Source organism: Coregonus clupeaformis, chromosome 21 (assembly GCF_020615455.1).
Source record: "Coregonus clupeaformis isolate EN_2021a chromosome 21, ASM2061545v1, whole genome shotgun sequence".
Lineage (NCBI taxonomy): Eukaryota > Metazoa > Chordata > Actinopteri > Salmoniformes > Salmonidae > Coregonus > Coregonus clupeaformis.
The window spans coordinates 27,703,473-27,723,205 of NC_059212.1; the positions used below are offsets into that span (position 1 = coordinate 27,703,473).

The 19,733-nt window shown below is 41.8% G+C and overlaps 1 protein-coding gene across 2 annotated transcripts; it reads right to left on the reverse strand.

The window, feature by feature from the left end:
- Positions 1-2,620: 2,620 nt before the first annotated feature.
- On the reverse strand, positions 2,621-18,176 carry LOC121535170 (WD repeat-containing protein 37). 2 transcript variants are annotated; one of them, XM_041841956.2, is made up of 15 exons: positions 17,842-18,176; positions 16,727-16,899; positions 14,708-14,804; positions 14,418-14,513; positions 14,158-14,222; positions 11,253-11,388; positions 9,854-9,925; positions 9,351-9,395; positions 9,145-9,221; positions 8,794-9,028; positions 8,373-8,514; positions 7,669-7,803; positions 7,254-7,368; positions 6,420-6,566; positions 2,621-6,018 (listed from the first exon to the last, which is right to left on the reverse strand). In XM_041841956.2, exons 2-14 carry the CDS (start codon positions 16,862-16,864, stop codon positions 6,435-6,437), a joined length of 1,485 nt encoding a protein of 494 aa, XP_041697890.1. In that variant the 5' UTR covers positions 16,865-16,899; positions 17,842-18,176; the 3' UTR covers positions 2,621-6,018; positions 6,420-6,434. The 2 variants fall into 2 exon arrangements, with proteins under 2 accessions (XP_041697890.1, XP_041697889.1); XM_041841955.2 differs by having other exon boundaries at positions 8,794-9,031.
- Positions 18,177-19,733: the final 1,557 nt, after the last annotated feature.

The following is a 19,733-nucleotide window of genomic DNA, read 5'->3' on the forward strand; positions in this document are numbered from 1 at the left end:
GCCAGCCGAGGGCCCATTTTTCTTGAGCAGATGGTCAGGGGGTGGAACATAATGACAAATAATTTCTAGACTGCAAATTGACCACAAGAAGCCCAAACAGATATAATATTTGACTAAAACATAATCATTTCAAACCTTGCTTACATTTTTATACGATCACGTGTCTCTCTATTATTAGTGGGAATACTTAGGAACAGATTTCCAAAAAAATAAGAAAATAATAGTTTTGCTCTGAAAACTTGAGTGGACAAATAAAACTGCCCCTGGGTGATGCCAGTTGGGGAGCCTTGCCCTACAGGTCTTCTCGGGTCCAAAAAGTTGTACCCGGACACGAACGGACCCGATCATTTCTTAAAAAGGGGGACCCGGACCCAAACGGACCGGAGAACAATCAGACACGAACACGAATGGACCGGACAAAAACCAGACCTAGACCCGACCCGTACCCTACAGTTCCAGGTCTAGACCAGACCCGATTGGACCAGAGTGATATTTTTTTTAATTTGCAACCAAATTGCTATTCTGGTTAACAAATGGGTCTTTATATGTTGAATAGGCCTTCTATAAATCAATACAATCACCTTATTAGCGTAAAAATAGATATGCTATAGACTATGTAGAGCCGTGGTCAGGTCCATTCGGGTACACTCGGGTCTATCAGCTGTAGTACCTAGACCCAAAACCTGATGACAATCAAACAGGACCCGATCCGAACCTGAGGGAAAAGTTAGAATTTTGGACTCGGGTCGGGTATCGGGTATTCGTTTTCGGGTGGACCTATTAAGACCTCTACTATGACAACGCCCCCATCCACAAGGCACGAGTGGTCACTGAATGGTTTGATGATCATGAAAACGATGTAAACCATATGCCATGGCCGTCTCAGTCACCAGATCTCAACCAAATTTAACACTTATGGGAGATTCTGGAGCAGCGCCTGAGGCAGCATTTTCCACCACCAAATGATGGAATTTCTAGTGGAATAATGGTGTCACATACCTCCAATAGAGTTCCAGACACTTGTAGAATCTATATGAAGGTGGATTGAAGCTGTTCTGGCTCGTGGTGGCCCAACACCCTATTAAGACACTTTATGTTAGTGTTTCCTTTATTTTGGCAGTTATCTGTATGACGTGAGTGTGTGAGGGAATTTGGCTAGCGAAAATTCCCTGGATTGCTTCTTTGCACTATTTGCTTATCTATATTGAATTTGTAGTCCTGCTTTCATTCCTCTTCCTCTGTGTAGTCATATATCAATAGTAACCAAAAGATGACGTTTCCCCTTTAGTGATCCTTCACCCACACCTGTTGAGTTACTCACTTGAGCTCCCCTTATTTTGTGGTGTCTCCTTGCAATGCATACCATACATCCTTTCAACCATTCTGTCATGTATTGTCTTGTTCATTTTTTACATTTGAATGTTATTAAATAATTTGAGACAAATTGTCATTAGAGTACTGGGGAACCAGTAGACAACAGTATGTGAAACTGGCCATGAGAAACATGAAAGAGCATTGACATCTAGTGGTTCAAAGAGTACATTTCAAGTTCTGAGAGTGTTACATTGTATGTTTTTTATGTGGATGGACGGTGTTGACAGTAATTTACTCTCATAAATATATTTTTTCTCTACATTACAATTGCACATGTCATATAGCTAGTATTTTGTATCAATATCATTGACTGTCAAATGTAAAATAGTCATTACTATTTTTATTAAAAGGCAGTAAATTTGCAATTTTAGAATCCTCTACTTGGTCTTTGCCAGTTTTCCAAATCAAAATCAAATGAAATTGTATTTTTCACATGCGCGGAATACAACGGGTGTAGACTTAACCGTGAAATGCTTGCTTATGAGCCCTTCCCAATGATGCAGAGTTAAACAATAATAATACAAAATAGTAACACGAGGAATAAAATACACAAGAACGGAGCTATATACAGGGACTACCAGTACCAGATCAATGTGCTGGGGTATGAGATATTTATTTAAATGTTTTGCATTTTTACCCCCCAATTTCAATCTTGTCTCATCGCTGCAACTCCCCAACAGGCTCGGGAGGCGAAGGTCGAGTCATGTGTCCTCCAAAACATGACCCGCCAAACCGCGCTTCTTAACACCCGCCCGCTTAACCCGAAAGCCAGCCGCACCAATGTTTCGGAGGAAACACCCTTCAACTGACGACGAGGTCAGCCTGCAGGCGCCCGAGGTCAGCCTGCAGGCGCCCGGCCCGCCACAAGGAGTTGCTAGAGCACGATGAGCCAAGTAAAGCCCCCCCCTCCCCCCCCGGCCAAACCCTCCCCTAACCCGGACAACGCTGGGCCAATTGTGCGCCGCCCTATGGGACTCCCGATCACGGCCGGTTGTGATACAGCCTGGGGTCGAACCCAGGTCTGTAGTGATGCCTCTAGCACAGCGATGCAGTGCCTTAGACCGCTGCGCCACTCATGTACATGAAGGCAGGGTAAGTGATTGGCCACTGGGTGTTTTCTGACAACTGGGTGATAACAGACTGAACAATTAATGTAATACTATCCCCATCCCACTGAAGCGATGTAATGGTAATTTGGCAAATGACTCAAAGCAAGGCTGAACTACGACACAAAGAGGATACAATCTGAGGGAATAAAATGGCACAACATTTTATTTTATTTCACAAGCTGTTGTACCTTATACATAGCTATCTCACTCACACAACACCGCTGTCAGCAAAAACTGTTTCATGTTATGAGATGTGTGTACTAGTGGTGCTCCTCTTAAAATATAATTAGCTAGGTAAAAAACACATTTTTACACAGTTGATTTCTGTTGATAAGTTTGTATGATGTAATGATGAGGGTTAGGTCCCAAATGGCACCTCAATCCCTTCCTATTGCACTATTTCTGACCAGGGCCCAAAGGGCTCATTTCAATAGTAGTGCACTATAAAGGGAATAGGGTGACATTTGGGACATAACCAAGCAGAAACACAGGACCAGATTTACATTATGAGGGACAAAACCATGAGACTGAAATGTAAATAATAAAATAATAATAAAACTATTAAGGTGATGATAAACATGGTCAACTAGCTAAGCATGGTGGCTCAGAATGTGTGATTAAGGAGTTCTGGTAGCTGGAGTGCCAGTCTGTTTGTGCTATCATGCACACTCATTGTAACAAATGCCAAACGAGCAATGGAGTTGGCAAGAACTCAAACAGATCTGGGACCTGGCTAGAGTTCAGGTGCAATCAAATCCAGTTCTGTAGATAGACTTTCTGCAAATAAGAAAATACTGGAAAACCACTTTAAACTACACATTCACAGGCCAGTAAGACCACACATTTTATATTTTTGCCATTCAAACAAATCTGTTTCACTTAAATCAGGGATGACGACAATCCTGGACAGCTACGGTCCAAGAGGCACCTGTTATTTTACTTTACCAACCCATTTAACAGCCTACTATAATCACTGAATCAATGCAGTACTACATCATGTGGTAGTCATGCATAGGACTGCACACATTCTGCAGTAGCCTAGCTTGAGTGCCAGTCTGTTTGTGCCATCATGCCAACTCCTTGTCACTCATTGAGGGGATTTGATTAATCTGGCCCAGGCGCCCTGGTAGACGTGTTTTGCACCGAGTGAAAGTTGATTGCTTTGGAACCAAGCTGCCTCCCGGGCTTGAGCCAGGTGCCGCGTGAAGTCTCCTCAAAACAAAAGTGACGTAATTAAGCACGTGGAGTGATGAGTAGGATTCTGTGTTCACATGCAAAAGTGATTGCTTTTGATAGAAAACGCTTTAAAATCGGCCTTCCCAATGAAAACTAGTTTGACAGATTTTAAGGAAAAACGATGTTGACAACATGACCGAGTGGCGCATATTACCGTTTGATTTGAGAAGGATGCTCCTCCCCCACCGCTTTTGCCCGTTCACGTCATGGGCCATAGACCAGTACCCCGCAGCTCAGCATAATGGAATTTCGCACATTGTAATGTTTGGCTTGATAATTAATATGACCAATTGAGTTGGCAAGAGCTCAAACAGATCTGGGACCAGGCTAGCCGTAGCCCTCTAAGACATCCCGGATGTAATTGATACGTGAGAATGACAACTAAATCAGTATTTGAGATACAAACCCCTATAGATTAAAGCAACAATACATCAGCCAATGGAACCTAAGAGATCCAACTGATATAACTGCACAGGATGAAGAACTAGTAGAAATTAAAAGAGCACCTCATAACGTTAAAAGGCTAATAAAATCTGCAGCCGTAATACACCATTAAGCCAAATGGGCCACTTTGAATATATCGGAATATATTACATTTAATTCGCACCAGATGTGAGATTCATTGTGAAAGTAAAGTTATGCCCACTTAAAACCGTTGGCCTCTTCTACAAATTTCTTCATGCCTTTTTTAGACATGGCACGATAACTATTCAATATGGGATATAAGCTGTTCAACGTGGCTGTTATTGTATCAATATTAACAATCATCATTTTGTTATAAATTGGCAAAACACAAAGTATACCTAAAAGTCTCTACAGAAGCCTTTAGTACTGCAATAAAACTGGCTCGTCTCATTTACTCATGAGATACAGACACATAGATCTTTTTTAATCACTTGTCTGGGGAAGAGCAGGAATTTAGTCAACTGTGCTGCCTGCCAAGTGACTCTTGCAGACAATTACGCTCAAAATGTTTTAGAGCCCAACATCGACTCTCATCTAAAAACAAAACAGACTCAGGTACTTTATGATATTACACTGTTCCCCCAAACACATCACAACAACCTCTTCTTCTTTTAGTTTTCTATGCAGTTTGTTGTTTTGGCAGCAGACATTAACGCCATGATCTCTGACCACACAAGCATGTTACAGCTATTGCATTAAAACGCTCTTAACGAGATTTCACTTACTTACGCAAGGAAGTACCACGTGGTAACAAATATGACTGGTCTATATATCCCTGTAACAGGTTTTCAATACTGACTAATGGCACTGCTAAAATATTTGAAGATACACTTTACCAGTTACTATTGTTCGTAAACTCTAACAGCAATTTCATAACGTTTACTTTATAAGACTCATTTATGAATATTACACACAAATGACGTGCCTATTGAAATGGTGAAGACGATCAACCTCAACCCTCAAACATGGAGTGTTTACACACATTATTCCAATGGTACAACATATTGTCTAGGAGTAGGTTTCTTAAAATTCTGTACAAAAGCTACAATGGGATTTAGGCTAAAAAGTGTTTAACAACAAAAGAAACTGTAACAGCTATTGTTTTTAAAGGGTACATGACAGAGCCACCTGAAAACTCACTATACTGTACAGTAGCCTCATTGTATTGTACAAAGCAGAGCTCAGTTAAACAGCAGTAGACTGTCATGGACCTGTAGACATTTTCAAAGTGTGGCTCTGCCAAAATGACACAGATATATAGCTTGGCTAGCTGTACATCTGAGCAGGTTAGATAGGTAGAAAGCAGATGTGTGGCATTTCAGAACACAAGTCTCCATGAAATGCTGATCATCATCCTCATCATCCTCATCAAAGGCTACACCATCTATGTGGGTCAGACTTGTTCTGAACTGAAAATTAGGCAACCTACATTTAACAACCCCCCCCCCCCCCGTACCTCCTGTTTGACACTGTGCTCTTTATCTTCAGCAGCAAATTGATGAATAAACTGATCAAAACAAGCCCAACAACAAAGCAGAGAGTAGTCCTTCACATTTTCTGTACATACATGGGCAAGTTTGAAATCCACCACACACATGTATGTAGTATGGTATGTATATTCAGACCATGCAGATCAGACTGTGACCACATTTGGAGTGTCAGAAGAACATGAAGACTTGACACAGAGAGAGAGCGGCCGGGGGGGTCCTCGATCGATCTTCTCCCCTCCCTGCCTGAGGGTCGGGGTGTCTGACTGATCTGAACAGGGATCAGCTCTTAAGATGGGCTCAATTAGCAGATGGGCCAGGCGGGTGGCTCAGGGCTGACTCTGGACCTGTTTTTTAATTTGCACACAAGAAAAAGACAAAACAATACAATGACATTTAACTCATTTCGCAGACACTTTTATCCACAGTGACTTACAGTTACAGAAAATTAAAAGACAAAACAAAAGTATGTGCAGTGATGGGTAAAAAAATAACTAAAATAGGCTTCTAAAGCCCCTCCCCTTTCAGATATTTATAGAAAAAATAAAGAGTAGTAATGTCAAAAATATATAATGAATAGCACATGGTTTCCCAGACACAGATTTATCCTAGTCCGGGACCATAAAGCAATTTCTATGGAGATTCTCCATTGAGTCTAGGACCAGGCTTAATCTGTGTCCGGAAAACCAGCCATGAAAAAAGAAACCAAAAGAAAACATAGGATAAAAGTAAACGAGGGAAAACTAACCTGTCCTGGCTGGGCTCACTTCTCCTGCAGCAGCGCTGGGATGTTGATGTTCCACCCGATGGCCTGCCGGTCGAAGCCACAGCTGAACAGGTTACAGGAGGAGTTATCCTCACACCAGGCTGAGCAGCACACCATGCGCCGGTGGCCCTGGGAATAATAACAATACATTTAATTTATAACATGCCTTTGAACGAGGTATGGTAGTAGGTGCCAGACGTATCGGTTTGTTTGTGTCAAGAGCTACAACGCTGCTGGGTTTTTCACGCTCAACAGTTTCCCGTATGTATCAAGAATGGTCCATCACCCAAAGGACATCCAGCCAATTTGACACAACTGTTTGAAGCATTGGAGTCAATATGGGCCAGCATCCCTCTGGAACACTTGACACCTTGTAGAGTCCATGCCCAGACGAACTGAGGCTGTTCTCAAGGCAAAAGGGGGTGCAACTCAATATTAGGAAGGTGTTCCTATTGTTTTGTACACTCAGTCTATATATAGAATGGCTTATTAAAAAAATTAGACATTAGAAAGTATCAATGGCAGCCGATGCTGAATTATTTGACAATTCATATAAATACACTACGCACAAGAAAATAGTCAACACAATAAAAACTAAAAGACATATCCTTTGGAAAACCATCAGGGCTAAGGGTAAGACAGAAGTGGCAGTCCATAGTTCACATGTTGAGCAGCCTAGTCATGTCTGGTACTGGTTGAGCAGCCTAGTCATGAGAGGTAATATGGAAATAGGTTGTGATTACAGTCCAGTGTAAACCACACTGTTTCCACTACTGATGTGGAAGAACGATTTGTAGGCTGCTTGGTGCTGGTTACCTGTCTGTTGCTGCGTGGGAGTCGAGCCAGCCGCACTCCTGACATGTCAAACAGCCGGACTTGACGATTGTCATGAGGAAGAGCAATGATTCTTTGGTTCACTGACACACTTATCCTATGAGGAATTAAAAAAAAAAATCCATGAATTACATTTTCTAACAACATTGATTCTTAAACATCACTATTAAAACCAATACTTTATTAGTAAGACACACTTATCCTGTAAAAATATCAAAGTACAGTAAAACATGATGCTTTAAATCACCCCTTTTTAATTTATCTTTAATCCCTTCCCCTCTTTCTTTTTCACAACCATACACACTCTCTACCTAATAAGGGGTTTCCGTAATAAATTGTGCTCCTGCTCTCACTCACTCACTCTCTCACAAACTCTCACTCAGAAACTCTCACTCACCTATTGACGGCAGAGTCTGTGCGGATGGTAGCTATGGGTGACCTCATGTTCTTGAGGTCCCAGACCTTGACGGTGCGGTCGTCACTCCCAGACACCACGTTGTCCCCCACAGTGAACACTGCTGACGTCACCGTGCTAGAGACATATGACATGGTGGAAAAGAGTTAGTCATTCACCAGCTTTGCTTGCTCTTTGGGGTTTAAAAATAGCTTTATGAACCACTGAAACACTGCTGTTGTCCTTTCCAGGAACCATAACAAGTAGCATTCTAGGGACCAAGGCCTTATTAGCATTACTGTAAATTTGCAGTCTGAGAAAAATACCTAGATATTTACTACACCACACATGATGTCTGGGTGGGAAATTGTGAGGCCTGAAGGTCACCAGCTCCTTCATTCACTTGACTGACTCATGTATCACAGTATCATTTGTTCTGGATGCTAATGGCTGATTAGCTGTGCCCTCACCCGCTACTGTGGGCAGACCAAATCTAGCCCCTGTAATCTAAATGGACACATGGCTTATTAATGCTAATTGATGGATAATTAATGCCACATTACGGGTGTCGAGATGCTTTCTGCATGAAATTTGTAGGGGTGCTACTGACTGTGTGTCCCTGGATAGAGTGGTTGGAGGGGGTCACTGAAGTCACACAGACGGAAAGGGTGTGTGTGTGTGTGTGTGTGTGTGTGTGTGAGACTCACTCAGTGTGTCCCTGGAACACATTGACAGAGTGGATGGAGGGGTCTCTGAAGTCCCACAGACGGAAGGTGGTGTCTCTGGATGAGGTGACCACCAGACGCTGGGTGGGGTGGGTGCAGCAGTGGGTCAGCTCCTGGTCGTGGCCTGGACACACAGACACATGGCTCAGAGGTAAGGCAGAGTCACTTGGAATAGGACATAAAAGCCTAGAACAGTTACATAGCCTCATAATGGACATTAATTGGCAACTTAATCCAAAACAGCCCTTATGGCAGATAAACAATGCAATGACCATTATACAGACACAGAAACAACACATTAAGGTTTTTCTGTTTAGCTTTTTCTGTTTGTTTCGCCTTCATGTGGTGGTATTCCTCTACATTGATGTTGTAATGTACGAAAAGTGGGGGGAAATGGCCGTACCAGTCAGTGAGTGGACGAGCTCGGAGGTCTCCACGTCGTACAGGTTGGCAGCCCGGTCCCAAGAGGCTGTGACCACCTGCTTGCCCCCCACCAGCCAGTCTGCAGCAATGACGACCCCCTGGTGGCTCCTGAGGGTAGTGGAAGCCACGCGGATGGAGGGACACTCGTTAGGGCCGTCACCGTCCCAGTCAGCCTCGTCCTTATCTGAGAAGTCTATGTCGTCGTCACAGGGCGTCTGCTGTGAAAACAGAGACAGACATCACACACACGCGCACACACACTCACCAGAATATAGACCTAGACATCTGTAGATGCAGTGGGTTATAAGAGACATGGTTTTGAGAAGCTTACACTGATGTCGGCTATAGGCTGTGGGGTTGGCAGCTGCACCATGTATCTCCAGATATGGGCTGTCTGGTCACCAGATGCTGTGGACACAGCAGAGATAGAGGCCTCAAAAACACCTCGAAACACCCCAAACCAATAGACATATGAACATACATTGGACTCAAATGTGTTTTTCGGACAATTGTGGACATTCAGCAAGAGATCCTTACCAGTAAGAGCCATCTGTTCCGTGGGATGGAACTTGATAGAGTTAACTGGAAAGAGACAAACATAGGATGTTTTTGTTAATAGTTTTTGATGAATAGCCTCCACAATAACACTTTGGGCCTGTCCCAAAAAGCACCCTATTCCCTATACAATGCACTACTTTTAACCAGGGCCCCAAAGTGCTCTGGTAAAAGTAGTACACTATATAGGGAATAGGGTGCCATTTAGGACGCACTCTACGAATAATTTAGACTAATAAATTCCTTCATACACGGCGGCAGGTAGCTTAGTGGTTAAGAGCGTTGTGCCAGTAACCGAAAGGTCGCTGGTTCTAATCCCCGAGCCGACTAGGTGAAAAATCTGTCGATGTGCCCTTGAGCAAGGCACTTAACCCTAATTGCTCCTGTAAGTCGCTCTGGATAAGAGCGTCTGCTAAATGACTAAAATGTAAAATGTAATACACATTTCATGGATCAAATGATCAGAAAGAAAAAAAACATTTTACCTGATCCTGCATGACCTACATACTTCAGGAGGCACTTTCCGGCCTCTATGCTCCATAGCATGGCACTGTGATCTGTATGGAGAGACACGTGGTGTACACACATTAATCATTCAGGCCACACTACCTTCATAGTTAACTGTAATCATTGTTTACGTCCAAAATGGCAGCCTATTCCCCACACCTACAAAGTGCACTACTTTTGACCAGAGCACTATGGGCCCTGGTCAAAAGTAGTGCACTAAATAAGGAATATCGTTCCATTTGGGATGTAACTCATGAGTCTTTCAGTTCACGCTACCTTCATACTGTAATCATTGCCAAATTACATTTGCCCCCTCTTAGCACAATAAGCACTCCGGTCTGAAAGCAACCATTAATTACCAGACCTTATGATTGCTTTATCACAACAATAACACGCACCTGTTGACAGTTAAATTAATTGAATATCAAACCAAAGTCTGCAGTGCATTTTAAAGAGCCATCAGGCTGAACATTACTGAAGCCCAGTTTAAAATGTGACTCACTAACACGATTGTTAGTCTTGGGCCAGGAGGACAATAAGGCCAGTAGACAAGACATTGGGATGCAGGGGCGTCATGCACCCCAAAAATATGAGGGGGCACAAAGTACACAAGGATGGCTGGAGGGTGGTCCAGAAGATGTAGAATTTTGTATTTTTCAAACACCTGAAACTGCTTTTTCCTGCACTCTAGAGCCATAATCATTATGCTTAATTCTATGTTAAAAATATGTATATTTTTCTGCATATCTAAGCGTACCTCTTCAGCTGTCTGTATCCTCCTAACTGTTGGTTCTTTTTTTAAAGAAACTAAATATGTTTCTCTGCATCTCTGCTAAAATCTGGGTAAAAGATTGAAAGGAATGCGAGTCTTACTCAGTACATTTAGTTATTGCTTGCTTTTCTAAAGTCTAGAAACCTTGCCAGCAGGCATGCTAGCTAAGAGAGTTCAACAAGCTACTCTAACTTGATTGATAGCCTGAAATGGCTTCTTGGTAGCTAGTTATGAGGTTGGGAGATTGGGAACCTATCTGGGCTAGCTAAAGCCAACCTCATAAAATTGCGAGGTGGCTAGTATTATATTACAGAGAAATAAATAAATTAAAAATATATGTTTTTAAAAACAGGCCAAATCTGAGGGGGCACGTTCCCCTGTGCACCCTATGGGCATGACGCCTGTTAGGATGTACTGTAGCTACTGTTGCAAAATTACGGTAACCTACCAAAATGTCCAGGTTTTCCAGAAATCCTGGTGGGGGGGGGGTTCTAGATTTCCTACTTATTACCTCCTGATTTCTGGAAAACCAGGAAATTTGAGGAAAGTTACTGGAATTTTGCAATCCTACCAGGAAGGCATTGGGGTGTACTGTAGCTATCTACCTGCTGACGCTGTGCCCAGCACCATGGGCTGTGTCCTGGTGACACTCAGGTCCCATATGCCATCCCTGTGGCCTACATACTCCTTGACCAGCTGGCACACGGCTCTGGATGTGGTGGCTTTAAAACTGGATACGATCTAAAGGGCAGGAAGCAGAGACACAATGATGGTGTTAACACACAGGTGAATGAATGAAGAGGAGGAAGCATAATGGAAGCAGGGGAGGAAGCAGGGAGGGACAGCAGCACTGGGTGGGTGGGGGTCAAAGGGTCATTAGGGCTCCAGACAGTCAGCATGATACCTCTGCAATGGCTAAGAAGCTTGGGTTGTTTTAGGCTGTATCCCATATGGCACCCTATTCCATGGTAAAAACTAGTGCTCTATATAGGGAAAAGGGTGCCATTTGGGTCACAACCATCATCATTATTTATTTATTCACCTCAGTATCATGATGGACACAACAATTATTATGCGTCATTAATCAAAACTGATTTTAAATGCAAAGCTGTGAAAGAAAGAAGAAGGGATAAAGAATATATTAACCTATATAAGGTTAAATAAAACTAAAATATTTTAAATAATAATAGTCAAATGATTATCATCAGTCAGTATCCATGTTTACATCTAAAATGGAGATAAAACAAGTTGGACTTCTGGGAGGGGCAGGTGTTTGAAACAAACCACTAAATAAGTTCCCACTGTAAAAGCAAGAGGGGACAAATAAGCAGGTCAGATATCTCCTCAAAATAATTCAACAACATTCAAAAATAGGGTTGCAGAATTCCGGTAACTTTCCCAAAATTCCCAGGTTTTCCAGCAATCCCAGTTGAAAGATTCCCAGAATCAGGAGGGAATAAGCAGGAATTCCAAACTCCTACTACCGGATTTTTGGGAAAACCAGAATATTGCAACCAAATACAAAAAAACATAAAATCATCCTTCAGAAAAATATGGAAATTAAAGTGGAAAAAAAATCAACACTATGTATAAACGTATAGTTGATAGGCCTAGTTATAGCATAATAACACCATGGAAGACTAAAATGCTATCCACAACTTTGATGTGATGAGTTGCAGTTTATTTTCAGTGATTGCTGAGCCAGGGGTTGGTTGGTTGTAAGCACAGAGCAGGCCTGCAGCAGCAGCCTATCCACACATAACAACAGCAGCTCTGGATCTCTCTGGGCAGCACATATAAAACATCTGCAGATACAGCAGCTGAGGGTGTGCCTCAAATGGCACCCTATTCCCTATATAATGCACTTATTTTGACCAGAACCATTTGGGACATAGCCTGAGGCTGTGGTGCGAGATACATGCAACGGTGCAATACAAAATGAATTACTATCAAATCATTTCAGAAAAAACTTCAGGAATGACATAGATAGAATTGAATGGTTTTCTAAATGTTACCAGGTCTGATTTAATACAGTGTTCCTATGAAAGACGAAGACCCACATTACTTTTAAGGTGTGCATAGACTGTGGTATATAAAAAATGAAGAGCTATCAACAGGAAGTAGTGAATGGTGGCCATACGAGAGATGGCAGTGCCATTTATACTCTTAAAGAGCTGTTAAGGGTTACAGAACCAGTTTAAATAGAACACTGGGGTAACATGCTACATTTAACCATTAGGCAACAGGAAGTGTGTTAGATACCACAAAGCTGGTAGAAACAGGTGAAATATCTAGGGCCCCTAGCAGTTTATGGGGTATAGCCTATCAAATTGATGCTTGTTTTACATCAGTGAACATCAGCATTTCAAGAAAGGATTAGTGTTTGCTTGAAGTCTTTAAGTGCCATTTCTGAAAATTACATAGATCATTAAGTATAAAAAGAAGCATACATTGAACAGAGCAAGGCATTATCCTAACTTATTGTAAGTAATGTGTGTTAATAGGGTAGTTCTTTATGATAATGAGGTTGTGTGACTCTGGCTGCAGGTAAAAACCAAAGGGTTGATGTTCAATGACGTAAAACCAAGCTGATCCCAACAGACCACCACACTGTTGCCATGATAGCAGCTACTTCGAAGAAGAGTCTACTTGCAGTAACGGTGATGTGGGGTTGTTTTTATCCTACTAAATGACTAAAATGTAAATGTAATGATAGAAAGACCACAAAATCATCTGTCATTGCACTGACTCACTCTGTGAAACAAAGGAAAGCCCACAACTGCCCTTTCAACTCAAACCATTGTCTTTAAGACATTGAAGCTCAAGGCATTTCACAGAGATCTTGTCAGCCTTTAGGCCTAAGTGCTTGACAGCCTGGCAATCCAATGTGCTTCCATTCTAGTGAGTGCAGAAACAAACAAAAAACAAAGTTTGTATCATGAATTGCTTAGAAAGCTTTTGTTAGTGAGAGATATCAATTAGTGTCTTTAATATGTCTCACTGTAAATTAGTCTATAAAACAACAAGTCATACATTTCAATCACCAAGTGTCTTGGAGATGGTGCATCAGCCCCATGGCTAGGCTGCTCATGCATAGTGGCGGGGGGACACGGGGGAAATGAAGAATCTGTTACCCATGAGTCTCCACCACACAACTCCACAATGTTCCCCACATTGAAGGTGGGAAGAGGTCCACCACCTACTTTGCCATGGAAAGAATGTGAGCGCTATGGCACAGGTGAAAAATAGAAATACATGTACCACTGACCATATGACCACTTTCATAGCTCTTTTTCAATGAACATTTAGTACAAACCAACTGTATTTTAATGAATATACCTTTAGATACATTTCCTAAAAAATGTATACAATTTCGGAATAAGAATGTGTTTTTTAATAGAACAATGTCAACCCTTCGCTGAAATTATTATTATAATATCAAGTTACTCAACAATATAATTTTTTTAATAACATATTATGCAAGCCAGAGATAAAGATAAGAGATTTTACCTTGCTTGTAGATGCCTTATAAGTGGTCTTCAGTTTTTGTGAAAGTTGACTTGTGCTATGACTTGCTGTGAGTTAAGAGGAGAGAGCACATTACGAGAACCGAATAAGAAGCCAGTGAAGTCTCTAATCAACATATTGTGGATCCCGATGTCATTTACTTTATTTGGAATTAAGGCCCTTTCACAGCAGTATTAACATGTGTTGAACAGAAATTATGCTAAACTATCTAAAATGTCAAAGGAAATTCTGCACTCTCAAACCTTTTGCTTTAAGTGCCCCCTTAGTCAAGTCTCCCCCGTCGATGGTTTGTCCTTCAGCTGTCAAACGATCGTTCAGGGTTTCAATCTCTCTACGCACTGCAAATGAATAGAAATCACATTGAGTGATACTGACAGCAATGGGATTATCAAGCAGATATCAATCAAAACATTTTCACATATGGTTAGTGCTGTACACAGGGTGAAATCATATTAAGTGACATCCACTCCAATGATAGCCATGCACATACACCTATAGAAATGTTATCCACCAATCTGTGTGCTGTACTTACACTCAATGTTTTCAATGTAGAGGTTTTCAAACTCCCTCTCGATCTGGCCAAAGAGGTCCAAAAGATTGCTCCTCAAAGACAATGGTAGTTTGGAATCCTGCAGATGCATAAATAGGGGAGAAGTTGATCATTGGGATATTATTAATATTTTAGGGGAACATAGGGAAGAGATAACAGAATAATTCACCCTTTGGTTTATAATGAGACCAAGAACACAAACCCAAAATGGGTGAGCCTGGTCCTACTGCTATAATAGCAAACTATATAGCATTATATTCCTGCAAGGACACTGAAAAACTAATCATTTACTAGTGCTAAGGGAACTGTAACCCAATAGGAAACGAGGCTAATAATACAATCAAACATTCAAGGGTGAAGATAGGGAAACTAACACAGACACAACTAAATATCAACTGTGTTACCACTACACAAGGACAGTAAGTGTTGAGGGAGGATGTCAGAAACACAACAAAATGGTCCCCGACTCTCTGTTACAAACCAGAAGGAAAAATCTACCCAAGTCATTCCTTTTAACATATAAATGCTTATTCTACCAGAGCACTGATGTGAGCTGAATGGCCTAGTGCCACAAGAGCCCAGTCTGTCCAGGGACTAACACATACAGGCCCTTTGTACCCTTGCTTGCAGGTCCAGCTTTTTTCTAAGGAGTTCAGTAGAGATGCTCTTTGCATTCATAGGCTAACAGTAACAAGCCATGATGCAGCTGGAGAAAGGACAAGTACCATTACACCACAATGCACAAATGAACAGCAAAGCAGGCTGGGGTAGTCTAGTTTAAAGAGTAGGCTATTGCTCGGGGGGGAATTTGATGGAACATGTATAGCACAGAGAGATTTGCAATACTGAAACAGATTTTCTGGATAGGAGCACAGAGCATGTTGAATCAAGCTTCCAGTGGATTTAATAGAGCTGGGCCATTTGGCAAGGGGAAAGGAAATGCAGTGTGTGAATGAACCTAGGGAGAGAGAACACTACAACATTACACCTAAACTATATAGTATGCTATTGAGAAGGTACTCTACATTCTGACACAGTGTTTCTAAACACCCAACTTACCTCAGGTTTCAAATAGTGATGCAGATTATCAGCAGACTTAGACTACTCAAAGTAGCCAGAGTAAAAACAAAAAAGTTGGATTAAGTGCTTTGCCCCATGTCCCGAATAATGTAAGAGAAAATGTGTATTGTTGCTCTGAAGTAACGCTACATGCTACCACCATAATAGCAGAGAAGACCTGAAAACATACTCTACAATGAAAAAGGAATACTGAAAAAGGCAAGTGGCATTGACAGTGATCCCTTTCTCAGTAAACTGTTCAACCTTGTGGCAAGACAGAATTGATCTTAATCGGTTTGTTCATTTTTTTATTGTAGAAAACCTAGCTAATACAGAGAGATGCAAGTACAGGAACTAAGATCATTGAATGAACGATAACAAAATTAACTAAATACCTGGATTACATCAACTCAATGTTAATTGATATTTTCTGTTAGGTGAAGTATATTTATTTCATCTCATGTAGCCTAATCCATAACTAAAAATGCTCCCCCACCATGAATTGAATATATTATGTTATTCTAACTGCATCCATATACTTTATCTCACATGACTGATTTAACTAAGTGATGTTGAACTTAGTCAAATGGACTGGGAGAGAAGAGCATGCATCGATTCTAATGGTTGAACAGCACCACACATTTTCATGCCCTCTAAACTGATGGATCACAGTGTAATTGGCTTAGGTCTACTTAACTATTGAGCCTAATGGTGCAAACCACAGTGCCATAAGTGCACCCAAGGTAAGAACCTAACAAACAACCACAGAAATGTGTGGATTGCCTCATTCTATACCATTTATGCAATCAGACAATTATCCTGGCTTGTGTTCAGATAGGAAAAAATGTATCTAGTTATGGTGACAACATTCAGCTGGACAAAAGCAAATGAAAGCTCCACTACTCTGTGTTGTTCTCAGGCTCTCCCCAGCCCAGTCCTCACCTGTCCCTCCAACATCTCCCTCTGTAAACCTGTGCGCTCCTGCTCGGTGCTGTTGGTCCGACGGATGGACAGGCTGTGGGACTTGCGCTTTTGCTTGGCCTGGCGGGAGGCTGCACTGCTTCCACTTTCGACAGGCATCCCTCCTCATAGAACCCCAACTTTCCTATGTGAAACTGTAAAGGAGGAAGCAGAGTACATGGTTAGAATGATTAGCTATATTAGTCTGGAGCTATTCCAGAAAAGTCTTTACACAAGGCCAGAGCCATACTTACTAAGAAATAGTATGTGTCTTTCTGAGTCAGTATGGACAAATATTGTGGTATATTCTGTTGCCTCGTCCTCTCTGGTATGGCTACACAAGACCCCATGTTGGGCGGTGGTAGGTGTGCAGGTACACAAATACCACAACATGCTGACAGACAGTATTGCTCACATTCTCCTTCACATCTGAACAGCTCCCAGGGGCACCAAGGCATTGTTATTGATTTGGGGACAAAATCTCTGAGTATGTCTGACATTCATGCATGTCAGTCATCATAAAATAGACGTAATATCTGAAATGTTAAATTAACTTCATTTTATGTTAATATGATATGTGATGTCAGCATGACAAGCTTGGAATCATTTTGCCCTTGGAAGGAGTGTGAAGGACTGATGTCAGGAAAGAAAACGTTCAACGAATCTGAAACAATACATAACTACTAATTACTGCAAAACTAACAACTAGTGTTGATGAAGATTAACCTAAGCACCACCACTGTAAGCCACCCTGCCGGATCCCTAGTTAGTTGGCTAGCTAACCAAACTAGCTAGCTAACGTTAGCTATCAAACATAACTAGCTAACGTTAGCTAACTAATGCTAATCCCCAAAGCTGACAAAAAAAGTATTGATGTTACTTTAATGACAGAACAAGGTCTGTGAACTAACAAGCTTGCTACTTGTTTGCACAAAATGTACACCCAAATTGGCAATAAATAAAATAGGCAAGGAGGTGACAGGCCAGCTATTACGAAGCTAACTAACATTAGCTAAGTTAGATAGTCACTGACTGAGCATGTAGCTTTACGTAACTAGCTAGCTAACTCACTAGGAAAGAAACGTGAGCATACTTACATACAATACTAGAAATCCAGGTATTTGTTCCAAGATGCTCTGAAATTTATCCTGCGATAGACCATTTTGCCATTTTCTACATGAGAAGTACTAGGATCCTTGTTGACGTCTCCCCACCAAAGATGGTGGATAAATTAAGATCACTCAGGCCGTTTACCATTGAAAACAAATGTTCAGTTCCGGTCAACTTAACTGGGTGTGTCTCCCATAGACACCAATGCAATAGCAGGGGTGGCTGGCCTACAAAGGTCAATGACCCCCATTGAAACAAATCCAAAACAAACCAAAACAGCAAGTGGGGTGTCTCGCTTCCTAGCTAGCAGCGGCTTCTTCTTCTTCTTCTTCTTCTTCTTCTTCTTCTTCTTCTTCTTCTTCTTCGATGAGATTTAACGGCGGTTGGCATCCAATAAATGTTGCATTACCGTCACCTACTAGACTGGATTACAACTCCCTTATACTTTGCTTGAATAAATAAATAAAAATAAAATAAAGAAATCCCCTACCATCTAACAACACACTCACAAAAAATGTAATAATAATAATTAAATACCACCACAATACTCCACTATTTACATCTATTTAGTCCTACCTCAGGCCAACAACCTGAAAGGATGGGATACCACCACTTAACACACCCTGTAACCCTTCTGATGTCAAGTCTAGCACACCCAAATACCTCTCTGCAGCTGCCACCACAACCTAAATTTTCTGCAACTTACGTTCCATCCCTGCAATACAGTTGATAACCATTGCTATAAATGCTAAAAATCAAATCTTTCTGAAACATATACCACTTGTTGGCCTATCCCTCTGTACTGGTACAGATCTACTACTCACACCACTCCTCTCAGGATCCCTCCCCCTTGACCCATCTTCCTCTACTTTCTTCACTGCCTCAGCATATGACAACTTCTGCACTACTCTAACCCTGGAAACCTCAACCTGCCTCTCTCGCACAGGACATTTCTGATCCCCAGCCCCATGGGAACCCCTACAATTAACAAATATCACTACTTTCCCCAATGCTACACATTCCTTTGTCTCATGCCCTTCTGCACACTTCTCACACCTAGGACCCTCCCTCCTACACACTGCTGCCACATGCCCATAATCTTGACACCTGTAACAACGTAATGTATTCGGCAAAAAAGCTTTTACAGGATAACTTATATATCCTAACATCACTTTGTAGGGCATAGACTCAACATCAAATCTCAACAGAACAGACAATGACTCTTCTGTTTCACCACTCACGCCACCCTGTCTGTGTCGCACCAAACGACGAGCATCACAAACACCTGGAATCTACCCCTTCAGTTGGTTTTTTACTGCTACCCCAGTAAATCACTCCTTTCAACAGTGTCCTTTTCTTGAGCGCAAAACAATTCACATCTCTTGCCCCCATTCGTTTAACGCAGAGCACCTGCTCTCTCTCTGATGAGCAGAAACACAAACAATTATCACAAGACCACTTCTGGTTACCCTCACCGATTCCACAGCACCCAAATCTGTTTTCACCCACCCTGAACCACAAATGGATCAGCCAAAAGACGAGGTTCCACTTTTTCCAAAAACTTCACTCTTAATGTCACAGACTCATCTTTATACTGACCCTCAGTGCAATCCTCGGGCTCCAAGATCTTCACCACACCTACCACCTCCGATACTTCGCCCTCATTCACTTCCATTTCTTCTCCTGTCTTCAGCTCACTCTGCTTATACTTTCTACCATTCTTCTTTAACAAACCATCTCCCTTTTTCCCGCCATTTTTTACCAACTCAATCTCACCCTCTTCCTCCCTCTCTCTCTTAGACCTCCACTGCCTCTCTTTTCCCCTCCATTCTTCCTCCATATTCCAAGTATATGTCTCCTTATGATATCTCTCCTCCTG